Source organism: Meles meles, chromosome 7, assembly GCF_922984935.1.
Source record: "Meles meles chromosome 7, mMelMel3.1 paternal haplotype, whole genome shotgun sequence".
NCBI lineage: Eukaryota > Metazoa > Chordata > Mammalia > Carnivora > Mustelidae > Meles > Meles meles.
In genome coordinates this window covers 89,760,703-89,773,434 of record NC_060072.1, presented here as the reverse complement: position 1 = coordinate 89,773,434, position 12,732 = coordinate 89,760,703, and the positions used below count along the sequence as shown (strand labels likewise).

General features: G+C 51.7%; 1 protein-coding gene across 1 annotated transcript; it reads left to right on the top strand.

Moving 5' to 3' along the window:
* The first annotated feature begins 5,878 nt into the window (after positions 1–5,878).
* Positions 5,879–11,763, top strand: KRT5 (keratin 5). Its single transcript, XM_046012256.1, has 9 exons — positions 5,879–6,436; positions 6,985–7,199; positions 7,963–8,023; positions 8,133–8,228; positions 8,786–8,950; positions 9,343–9,468; positions 9,724–9,944; positions 10,703–10,737; positions 11,190–11,763. Exons 1-9 carry the CDS (start codon positions 5,879–5,881, stop codon positions 11,486–11,488), a joined length of 1,776 nt encoding a protein of 591 aa, XP_045868212.1. The 3' UTR covers positions 11,489–11,763.
* The last annotated feature ends 969 nt before the right edge of the window (positions 11,764–12,732 follow it).

The following is a 12,732-nucleotide window of genomic DNA, read 5'->3' as shown; positions in this document are numbered from 1 at the left end:
AGACAACACTCAGGGTAACTGCCCCTCTTAGCATGAAAGGCAGGGAGAGGGTGGGCCCAGGGCTAGAGGGATGTGAATGGATCCACCTGGCTGGCTGGATGGCCATGGGAATCCAGGGATTGGGTGGGATTGAGGGACAATGGGAGCCCTTGAAAATGACTCTAGAGGATATGGATTTGAGTAGACAGCTAGCTGAGTACACAATGTGGTCTGGACATAGGTGAACAGTGTGTGATTCTCACTCCTTCCATCAAAGGGAGGAGGGATGGGAGAAGGGCAGGAGCAAAGGGGTTTCCAGTACCCGTTCGTCATCACCTCTGGCACCAGCCTGTGGAGAGACCAGGCCTGGCAGGGGCAGATATCTTCAGGGGAAAGGGCCTTGGTGCCGACTTTGGCTCAGAGGCCAGTCTCCACCCAGCCCTTGCACGACCACTCGCTGAACCTAGGCGGCTGATAGGGGTCACCATCCTGGGCCTGGCAAGGAGATCGGGGGGACCCAATCCTGTCCTCAGACCTTGTGTCTACCCCACGGGCCCTTCCTGTTCACTGTCACACTCCCACGGTGGCGGCTCACTGCGTGGAACCCCCGCAACGGCTCAAAACACTTGTGTTGAATGAAGAAATGACATAATTGGTACAAGTGTTTTCGCAGTTGTCTTGGACATTGTGTCTCTCTTGGAAAAGGCTGACCTGTTTCCATGGGCCCTTGACAGTGCTTGTCAGTCCCAGTGGACAGTGAGCGAGGCCAGCAGCTTATGCCTATACGGTGTGAAGACAGGATCTGGGAGCGTGTGGAGGGTGCAGCTGTGCTCAGGCGGTGTTGGTGTGCCTCCAGGACTGTCCCAATGCCCAGTGTATTTCCTGAGCCAGCCCTGGGGTCTTCTCTCCACCTCCCCTACGCCATTGTCTGTACTGGCTCACCCCAGGTGATTATAGCTCTTGCAGAGCTGGCAGTGACGGGGGGGGGGATGGGAGGGTTGGGGGGGTGGCAAATGGAAACCAGTCTCTCTCCCCGGGCCTTACTCTAGGGCAGGACTAGGAGACAGTGCACTTAGCAGAGGCTCCATTGGAGAGGACAGCTCTAGCCTCTGCCTCTGCCTTCCCTTCCCTAGTTGCAGCTGCTGTGATGGGAGGAGGAAGGAGCAGGGAGGAAGAGAAGGTGCAGGTTAGGGACGCAAGAGGGGCTCCTTGCCACCTCTGACCCCATCAGGATAGAAGCCTGGGATCAGTGAGTAGTGTCCCTGCCTCTCCTGTGTAGAGAAAGTACTGCGAGTTCGCAGAGTTCCAGGCACACTCATACCCATGTGTGAGGACAAAAGCGAATGCCAAGAAAGCGGTAAAAAGCCCTTCTTTGTTTCTTCACCATTTTAGATGTACAGATGCGGAGTTTGTAGGACAGTGCCTTGCATATGGTGAGGCCTATGTAAGTGTTTTTTAAAAAAATAAAACCACCCTCCATGAGAAAGCCAAACACAGAGGGTTTTGCTGTATATCCTTTTTTAAGTCCCTCTGACTAATTAAAGTATTTGTTGATTTCCAGCCCATAGTTTCAATCAACCCAGGGAGATTTTCAAAGGCTTTGGCATGCCATTGGCAAAACACCCTTCAAATGAGGAATGAGCATTCCCCAGACTTGCAGGGGCCTGTCGGAGGGCAGCTCAGCATTCTATCCCACAAGTGCCAATCGCCTGCTCAGTGTGAGGGGGAAGGGCAAGGCTGCTCCCAGGGCCCCCTGAATATTTGCCCCACCCTTCCTGCCAACCCCAACCAGCTCGAAATTACAACTCCGACTTGCACGGCCCCTTTCCTTCTGCATCTGCAGACCGTGCTTCCTCCGGGTGTGATGGGGGAAAGAATGGTGCAAGGCCAGGCTATGTGTCTGGGGTCCCAACAGTGCAAGAGCTCCCTGTGGACCTAGACATAGCCCAGAGTAGGCCCACAAGCTTCTCTACCTAGGCTGTAGCCCACAGCTTGTGCGAAGCCCTCGCACCAGAAAAGTCAACTCCAAGGGCCCATTTATCACGGTGACCCAAGTAACAGCAACAGGACACCACCTCCAAAAACCACCCATGCCAAGGCAAAGTGGTTGCTTTGCTTGGGGACATTTGCGTTGCTAGCCGGGTCTGTTTCCAGTTGTGGAGTTTGACAGTCCCAGAGAGGCAGGGAGGCCCTCTCAGCAGCATGGGGAGCCCCGGCGCACATGGCCACAGGAGGGTGGGCAGGTGTCACCAGCTCCCCAGTCCACAGAGGGGCTGGGCACCTCGATGGCCCTGCAGTCCCGAGAATCTAGCTGAGATCAAAGCCGGGACCCAGAGTTGAGGTGGGGGGCAGGATTCCGCTGACTCTGGGTGGAGGCAGGAAAAATCTTCCTTTGGTTCCTCCCCGAGGCAGGGGTGTGTGAGGAGGCGCCAGGGCTGGCACACAGTCCCTCTGCCCTTGCCCATCCTGCTGAATCTGGCTCTGCACTCCCAGACGGGGCTGCCAGCCGCTGCCCAGTGAATAGGGTGATTCATGCTCTAACTATTGCTCCCCACTTTTTGTGCTGAACATGCATGGGATAGAAAGCCTGCAAAGGCGAGGACATTACGACTTTTTTCTCTCTCAGAGGGGTATGGAACGGCTGGGGCAGGGCATAGGGGCAGTTAGGGAGCTCAGGGGCTAAGTGCTCATAGGGCCAGAGGTGGTAGAAGAAGAATGGAGTGAAGGGCAAAGGACGAAGAGTCATAAGCTCTGCCGTCAGAGGGTGCCCAGGCTAAAGCAGACAGGGGTCCACCTTCTGGACATGGACCCAGGAAGGAAGCAGATGGATGGGACTCAGAGACCCAGCATGGGGCTAGGGAGAGCCTCACACCAAGATCTGGGGAAGGAATGGAGAGAAATGCCTATGTCTGCCAAGTCAACTCAAAAAACGTTTGCTGAGCACCTTCAGCGTGTCAGGCTGGCCTGAACGTGTGGTGGTAATGTGAAGGGGAGTCAGGTGTGTTTCCTAACCTTGGGGCGTGTCCGATTCGGTGAGACCCAGAGGCTGTGCAAAACCATCTTCTGTTACCCGTAGGGTCTACTCCTCACATTTCCTGAGAGGCTTACAGATTGCAATGGGGCTCTGAGGAGGGAACCCTGGGCTGGAATTGCAGGATGAGTTCAATCCCTGCCCATGGACACCTGGATTTACCCTTCTCACTGCCTGCTCTGTGAGGGAGGTTAGGGTGTCCTGCCCCCTCTGCGGGCAGACCCACAGGGCCAGCCACTACAGCTTACTTACCACTGTGCTCGTCTTTGCTGATGGGAAAGGCTAGGCAACGTGTGCTGCCATGACTTGGTCACCCCCTCCGTGGGTGCCCAGCAGAGAAGCTCAGTGAGCTCCCTGTAATCCCTCCCTTCCTGCCACAGTGCAATGCCGGGCTGGGGTGGGACTCTCCCACACTGCGGTGTTACCAGTGCCTGCCCCCCACCCCCACCATTATTTATAGCTGTCCAGGTCTGGCACTGCAGGAGGGACCACCTTACCTGCTGGGAGGAGGGTTCTCACAAAACTCGGACTGAAAAGTGCCGCTTCCCCCCACCCCCACCCCAAGTCAGGCATCTAAACACTCCCTGCCACAGTTACTCGCCACCCACACACCTTTGGTCCCTGGCATTGAATCTGAGCTTGGCACACTCTAGAGATTCTCAGACTGGCCAGAATGCATTCTTGTTCCACTGAGTCCTTCTCTTTCCTCTACCCAGCTGGGAGGGGTGGAGGAAAGAGAATGTCCTAGTGTCTTGGGAGGGGTGGGGCTTCCCCGAGGGCAGTGGACTGAACCCAGGACCTGTGCGGGGGTGCAGGGTGCGTAGCCTGATGGTGATCTTCCAGTGGAGAGGGAGAACCATGCTAGGAGTCCTCAGACATCTGCTTTCAGCTTGAATCTAGTCTCTCAGGGGCTGAGAGTCCGCCAGTATATTTCAGGGTCCCTAAACACTCACATCGGTCCCCCAAGAGGCAACAAAGTGTGAAATTGGCAAACTCAGTAAAATTAATCTCCGAGAGTCTCGGGAATTCTCCAGGCAGCAAAGCAACCCAGACCTCATTGCCCAAGACCTGGGAGGTGAACTCTGGCTATCGGTCTGTCTGTCTGGATTTACCTGTCCACTGCTTGCTCATCACAGTCCTCTGGTGAACAAGCACATCTTAGCTGATCCCTGGTAGCCAAGAGTCATTTTCCCACAGCTGCGGCTTCCCTGGAGCCAACCGCAGGCCTGACTAGAGATTCTCCAGTTTGGGCTGGGTCCTCATTCCTTTACTCTTGAGAATGTACTTTCTCGGCCCCAAGGCTCTCAATCCATCCCCTACTTCGCCAGGAGCTCCCCTGGCCCTGTCCCAGCTCCTAATGGCCCAGTGCTGTGCGGACTTAGGGAGGCCAAGAGGTGACCCCACTCATGTCTGCAGCCAAAAGGGGAGCGTGCTTTAAGACAGACACGTGATCAAACCTAAGCAGACCCCTCTCCCCCACGTGGTGCCCACCAGGACCAGCACGGCAGGGGGGATTAGCAGGAGTCCTCCCTAAAGCAGCTGTGTCAGACTGTGATGCCAGCTGCCGGTCCCCCGGATCGGCTCCACGGGGCCTAACTGGCAGGACAATCCACAGTCTCAGAATTCCACTTTCCATGCCCCCGGCCCTCAAGGAAACTCTGGGCTGGCGCTCAGAGAGAACGCAGCCGTCCCCGCTGCTCGCAACGGGGTGGTTCTCCGTTATAACAGGCCGGCGGATTCTCAACATGTTCCTGATGAGATTAGGAGCTCCTGCAGGTATGTGTTTGTGGCAGCCTTCAGCCTGTATCAACAGATACGATGACTCATTTCTTCCCTAGTGGAATAACTGAGGGCTTGCTGGAACACACCTGGGGGGCTGGGGGAGCGGGCTGAGCAGCTCCCTCTGAAGAGAGACGTGACTGCCAGGCTGAGTCTAAGGACCTTTTATGAAGGTTTGCATGGGGACCCCGGGTTTGCTAAGGCCCCGCAGGGTCCTGGGGAGGCCGAAGAGCAAGGGGAGAGGTCACAGCCACAGAAAATACTGAATCAGGAGGAGATGTGGAGGGATTGGCCTGGCCCTGTAGACCTATAGACCTGTGGCTGAGAATATCCCACATTCTCTGTTTCTGGAGCTTGTGGCTTGGGGAGATTTCCTGGCCCAAATCCTGCCAAAGACTCTGCCCAGTGGGCTCTGGGATGATAACTTCGCCTCCCCCCAGGAAAAGGAATTCTGCAGTAAAGGACAGAAGTCTACTTTCCCCTCTAGCGCATAGCTGAGACGTCAGGTCACATTGCCTTTCCAAGTGCCAAGGTCCCTGCAACAGCCCTCTGCCTTAAAGAGTAAAAAGAGCAGATCCCTGGCAGTGGAAGACTCGCTTGGCCTCCAATTCATGGACAGTGTGCCCCATGCTGAGATGGCTGACGATCTCTCCAGTCCTGTAAGGAGCCCTCCGGACATTGGCCAAATGCACCCTTCCTTTCTAGTGTCCTTCTTGGGTGCTTGCAGCCCCGGGCCCCCATGGTGGGGAGAGACTGGCTGGCAACATCGCCAACTTTCTGCCAAGACATCAGCGCTGCAAGGCAAGGTTATTCCTAACTGAGCACAGCCTGCCAGGAAGCAAGCGTTTGCTCCCCACACTACTGTGCAGGTGTGCCGGTGAGCTCACAGCTGCCCCCCGGGCATGCCCAGCCCACTTAATCATTCACAGCTCGACAGCTCTCCCGCCCAACCCAGTTCTAGAGAATAAAAAGGGGGGATTGCAGTTCCTGGGTAACAGAGCCACTTTCTGCGTCCTGCTGAGCTCTGTTCTCTCCAGCACTTCCCACCCCAAGTGCCCGGTACTCTTGCTCCACCAGGAACAAGCCATCATGTCCCGCCAGTCAAGTGTATCCTTCCGGAGCGGAGGCAGCCGTAGCTTCAGCGCTGCCTCTGCCATTACCCCGTCTGTCTCCCGCACCAGCTTCACCTCCGTGTCCCGGTCCGGGGGTGGCGGTGGCGGCTTTGGCAGGGTCAGCCTGGGGGGTGCCTGTGGAGCCGGCGGCTATGGCAGCCGGAGCCTCTACAACCTGGGAGGCTCCAAGAGGATCTCCATCAGCACTAGTGGTGGCAGCTTCAGGAACCGATTTGGTGCAGGTGCTGGTGCTGGAGGTGGCTATGGCTTCGGAGGTGGAGCCGGGAGTGGATTTGGTTTTGGCGGTGGAGCTGGTGGAGGCTTTGGGCTTGGTGGCGGCGCTGGCTTTGGAGGAGGCTTTGGTGGTCCTGGCTTCCCTGTGTGCCCCCCTGGAGGCATCCAAGAGGTGACCGTCAACCAGAGCCTCCTGACTCCCCTCAACCTGCAAATTGACCCCGCCATCCAGCGGGTGCGGACTGAGGAGCGCGAGCAGATCAAGACCCTCAACAACAAGTTTGCCTCGTTCATCGATAAGGTAAGTAGGATCGTTTGTGAAAAACCACCATGCATGTGGAGTAAATGCCAAAGAACGTGGGAAGATGGGAGATTTTCTGACTTTGTGCAAAGACCTTCAGAGTTGGCCGTTACAGTTTTTTCTGTGTCCTGGATTTGTGGCCCATTTTCTTAGTTAGACTGCTTCGTTGGCTACTTAAGAGAGAGGGTCTTATTTCTTCCCCTTCTGAGATGACCTCATAAGGGCTCCTTGATGACTATGGGGCAAAGGGAAGAGTTCTGTGCTCCCTATAACAGGGCTGATTGAACAGAGAGATAGATGAGCTCATCTGGCAGTAGCTTGAGTGTCTTTACAGCCACCCAGCTGTGTCCAGTGCAGTCTGGGAGTCTTGTCTCCCGTAGAGGAGTGAGGGCAAGCTCCTCACTCTGGACCTCCACTCTTGGGGCCCAGGACCTGGCATTGTACATGGAAGGCATAGGGGACCAGCATGAAATGGGAGGGAAACTGATGAATTGATCATCAAAACCTGAAATTCAAGTTTCTCCACCTTCAAACACTGCCCTCTCCAGGTGCGTTTCCTGGAGCAGCAGAATAAGGTCCTGGACACCAAGTGGACTCTGCTCCAGGAGCAGGGCACCAAGACCGTGAGGCAGAACCTGGAGCCCTTGTTTGAACAGTACATCAACAACCTCAGGAGACAGCTGGACAGCATCCTGGGGGAGAGAGGCCGCCTGGACTCGGAGCTGAGGAACATGCAGGACCTGGTGGAAGACTTCAAGAACAAGTGGGTTGCAGGGAGCAGAGATGGGGCGGGTGATGTCCTCTTGACACCAGATGTACTTTATAAACACACTCTGCCACTTATGCCTTCCCCACGGGCTAGATGCATGTGTGTTCCATGGGTACCTGAAGTACTGGGAAAAAAATCCCGCCATGTTTAAAAAGTACCAGCCCCAAGATCAGTCCTTTGGTACCACCAGCACTTAGCCACCAGTCAGAGCAACAGGCTCAGTGCCCTTGGTACCGCCTGGTGAAATGAGCCATCATGTAATCCTTACTCTTTGGGGGCTTTTCTCGCCAGTATACTCGAAGTCCACAGCATGGGTTCTCTGATGGATTTTCCCTAAACCCAACTTAGTGACTCAAATAATTTCTTTAGTCCTTATGGAGCAGCAGCTGGGTTGATAGTTTTTTGTTTTTTTCACAAGGCTGTGAAAGATGAAAAAAAAGCACTAGGGAAATTGACTAGATATGGAGTTGGGGAGAAATAACACAGCTTCTTTACTGGAATATTCTTGAACCAACTGAATGATAGCAATAACATAATGATGATTGGTAAGCAGTTGCAGAAAAACTGATGTCCTTATAGGTGAGGACCTTGCCCAGGGGCTCATACAACCAGCACTCTCTCCCTCTCTGGCTGTATGGTGTGAGAAGACCCTTCCCGCAGGAAGGCAGGCTGACAGTGGTCTTCATGCAACAAAGACCCCAGGCCCCACCTGTCCCTCATTCTCTGATCAGCAATTCCCATCCTTTTTTACCACCAGGTATGAAGATGAAATCAACAAACGTACCACTGCTGAGAATGAGTTTGTGATGCTGAAGAAGGTGAGTGGGTAGAAGACAGTCCGCAGCCCAAGGCTATGCTGTCTTAAGGGGTCATTCATTTAAGGCAGGGTAAAATTGGGTGCAGTGCCAACAATTCCTGTTTCTCTAGGATGTGGACGCTGCCTACATGAACAAGGTGGAGCTAGAGGCCAAGGTTGATGCCCTGATGGATGAGATCAACTTCATGAAGATGTTCTTTGAGGCGGTAAGAAATGCCTCCTATTTGGGACCTAGAGACATGGGACATCACCAGGAATTAGGGGCTCCAGGATTGACTTCAGTGTCTCTCCTTCCCCTTTGGTACTACTCACACTTTATTACTTATGAAACCAACAGTTTAAAAAAAGAAAGTCAAATTTAGAGCAAAAGATCTCTTCAACAGTCATTGTACAGAGTGAGGTATGGAGTGCATTACTAAAGGCACAGCTTTCCTGGCCACCTCCCCTTTCTGGAGTGGCTCCCTTCTCTGTTTTCTCCTAGCATGCAATCCATGCAACTACACTATTTTAAAAATATGTTATGGTCCAAGAAGATGAGAGTCTGAGAGGTTACATGATAGGGGTTTCTTGGAAACTCAAAGTTGTTTAAGATTTTTTTAACAACTAGGCTTGAGTCATGATCTGGATTGCTTATTGACTTATCTTAATTTTTGATGTAGGTGGTTATTATTTCTTTTCTCAAGTTTACATACCACAATGAGTGGGAGATTTGAATGGACCCAACATTAAATAAAGGAATGACTGACTTCAAATCTCCCCACAGGAGCTGTCTCAGATGCAGACGCACGTCTCAGACACATCTGTGGTCCTGTCCATGGACAACAACCGCTCCTTGGACCTAGACAGCATCATCTCTGAGGTCAAAGCCCAGTATGAGGAGATCGCCAACCGCAGCCGGACAGAAGCTGAGTCCTGGTACCAGACCAAGGTGGGTGCTGTGGAAAATGCATCCTGAGTGAAGGATGGACATGTGTCTAGGATTCCAGGCCATTGACAAAATGTTAAGGATAGGGCTCCTGAAACCTGCTGAGTGAGGCCTTGTGGGGTGACTTATGGGAACAGTCATGCATGACATTAGCCACATAAATTTAAGAACCTTAAGAATCTCATTCTGAATCCCACACCTCTGTCTCCATGAAAGCAAAGGCACTAAGGGGAAAAGTATCTAAGACCAGGTCCACCTGGACAAAGCTGAAACCAGCCCCAGGCCTCAGATAACGATACTACTTGCCACTTCTTGGTAGCTCCTGCCTGTGAGCTTTGAGAAACTGTTTCCATTCTTAAACAAATGGGGTCTTTCCTCTTTTCCGGTGACTTCAGTATGAAGAGCTGCAGCAGACAGCAGGTCGGCATGGGGATGATCTCCGCAACACCAAGCAAGAGATCTCTGAGATGAACCGGATGATCCAGAGGCTGAGAGCTGAGATCGACAATGTCAAGAAGCAGGTAGGGAGAGGTCGCAAGAAGGCAAGGAAGGGACCTGAGCTCTGAAAATGAGACCCATTTGTTTTATTTTACTTTTTATAAACACACACACACACACACCCACCCCAGAGCTGGAACAAGTACCAGCATTTCAATGTTCCACCATTTACAGTGACCAGGAAAAATGTGCTGGCTTCTCCCTGGGATCCCAGAAAGAGACACTTCAGGATTAGGGCAGCTACTAAAGGGTTCCCACTCACTTCTTTCCCTCTGCAGTGTGCCAACCTACAGAACGCCATCGCTGATGCTGAGCAACGTGGGGAGCTGGCCCTCAAGGATGCCAAGAACAAGCTGGCCGAGCTGGAGGACGCCCTGCAGAAGGCCAAGCAGGACATGGCCCGGCTGCTGAGGGAGTACCAGGAGCTGATGAACACCAAGCTGGCCCTGGACGTGGAGATCGCCACCTATAGGAAGCTGCTGGAGGGCGAGGAGTGCAGGTGGGCATCATGACCAACTCCACAAGCAGGATGGCCTCCCATTTGACAAAATGGAGCTTCTTCTCCACTACAGGGTGTAAATCACACACACGAGTGAGCACTATCTTGTACATGATAATTATTCTTCACTAATCCAGTTTCAATCTGACACCTAGGCAAACAGCTGACCTACACAATGGGACCCCAACTCACTTTTCTGACACTCTTCCCACCAGTAGGATTCTTTCTCACCCTGTTCCCACCACCAGATTCCTCTCCTTCAAACAACTCAACAAATGTCTTCCCCATTCTTCAAGTACCCCTTCCTTCAGGAAGTCTTTCATGATCACTCCTCTTCAGTTAAATTCATTTGCCTTTGGATTCTCAAACTACTCTGTTTTCTGCAATCTTCTGACACTACCCATTGCATCCTTCCTATTAGAAATACTTCTGTCCATGCCAAATTCCCTCAGAGAATGTAAGCTCCTACCAGGCCAAAACTGCTTGATACATATGCATAGTTCCCACAACCTCTTACTCATGCTTTCCTTATAATGGGTGGAGGAGAATATGAATTACAATCTTGTTCCAATAACCTGTTTTTAGGTCAAACAGGCTGATACTCCTCTTCATTGGGAAGTCACTCTAGAGGGCTCTCTTTCTCTGATTTAAGCAGCTTTGGGGCATGCAGGCTTCTTGCTTGTAGGACAAGATTTAAACATGACTAGTACTGTCTTTTGGGGAGTTTTTAACTCTTACTCTAATTTTTCCCATTTTAGACTGAGTGGAGAAGGAGTTGGACCAGTCAACATCTGTAAGTAACTTTGAATAAACCTTAACAATGATGATAATATGTGGGTATTTGGTGACAACTGAGAATCCTATTGTTTCGACATACCAGAAACTCCCATCTCAGTATATAGTTATTCAATATATTAGAGAGACGGAGGTAGTGGAGGGGAAAGAGCACAAATTGAGACATGAACCAACATGGCTCATGTCTTATTTTTTAAAACGTAGGCCCAGTATCCCATACATCCTGTACCCTCTCCCCTCGCTGTCCTACCCCCTGAGGACCATCCCCTGCCTTCTATGCTCACCAGCCTCTGTTAGGGACCTTAACTAAATGGCATAGTCCTGAGCCTCATTTGCTACTCTGTGAAAGAGGCCAGGTACAGTGCTAACACTAGTGGGATCAAATAACTTGGATGTATATGATCAATCTAGCATGCTGGTCTCACCAAGTTCTCCCTCCTTTCTCTGCAGCTGTCATCACAAACAGCGTGTCCTCTGCCTATGGCGGCGGCAGTGGCTTTGGCGGTGGCCTCGGTGGAGGTCTTGGTGGTGGTCTTGGTGGTGGCCTTGGAGGAGGTGGCAGCGGAAGCTACTACTCCAGCAGCAGTGGAGGCGTTGGCCTGGGCGGAGGGCTCAGTGTGGGGAGCTCTGGCTTCAGTGCAGGCAGTGGCCGAAGCCTGGGGATGGGCTTTGGCAGCGGTGGGGGCAGTAGCTCCAGTGTGAAGTTTGTCTCCACCACCTCCTCTTCCCGGAAGAGCTTCAAGAGCTAAGAGCCTGCTGCAAGTCACTGCCTCCCAAGTGCAGCAACCCAGCCTGTGGTGACTGCCTCTTCCAGGTGGCTGCCCAAGCCAAGTTTTCTTTTTCTGGAGTGTGGTCTAGACCAATGTATTGCAGAGCAACGTTCTTGGTTCCTGGAAGTATCTAATCCTCGGTCTCTAGTCTCCCATGTTTTGATTCTATGTTCTGCTTCAAATCAGCCTGTGGGTCTCTATAGCATGGTCCTTGATGAGAGAAGAATCTAAAGTTTTCTGGTGTCTAAACCTTCAGAACAGGGTCCCCATTCAAATCACAAATTTTGTTTTGGTTCTGAGTACCTCCAGAGTGTGTTCAATAAAATGCTTTTATAATATAAGCTATTGTGAAGAATCATTTTTTTCAAGGTGTACAACTAATCTAGAGACCCCATGAGGGTCAATTTGTCCAGATATGATTGGTTCCTATGGTGATTCATGGGGAGAATAGAATGACCTTCAGGGTCAAGTGGCCAACATGGGTGGTCCAGAGACTCCAAGAGGCATGAAAGGATGTTGCTAAAACCTCTAGAATGAAGTAATGTCTGGAGGGTATGAACGGTAATGTCCACTATATTGCAATTTGGACAGATTTTAGGGCTTTTGTTGGAGAGGGCCCCCATTCAAGGTGGGCTGATTTGCAAGTAATGGCATAAATGGGCTTAAGTAAAATTTGTAAATAAGGAATATTTTACCTTCACAACTCAGAAAGGGCCTCAAAGATGTTAGGTCTGTTCTAGTATTGTGGGTGCCAAGCAAGTAACTAGCTGTTTCTTGACAGTGTCCAGGTGGCCTTCAGATTACCAGATAATTCCAGGTTTTTAACTGAGGTAGCAAGAATTTGCACTGTGTGTGGAGAAGTGACCTATCCTTCTTTGTGACCTCCTTTGTATTTGCATGTTCTGAATGAATGTATCCAATGAATATCTTCCAAGGAGGATTCATCAGTGTAATATTATACCTGTGCTCCTGGCGAAAGTCCAGGCAAAGATTGTGTGCAATGGCAGGGTTATTGAGGCTTTCCCTGAACACCTGAGTTAAAGATGTATTGTGCCCCATCAGGGGTGAAGGCAAACTGTGGCTGAAAGGCTGTGGGAATGGGTACTGAACAGAATATTGTTAGCCAAATCCATAAAAGCAAAGTATTTACCAGTTGCTGATTGGGTAGAGTCAGCAATTTCATTAGTATTGGGTAGGGGCCTTAATGGGTGTGACCATTAGAT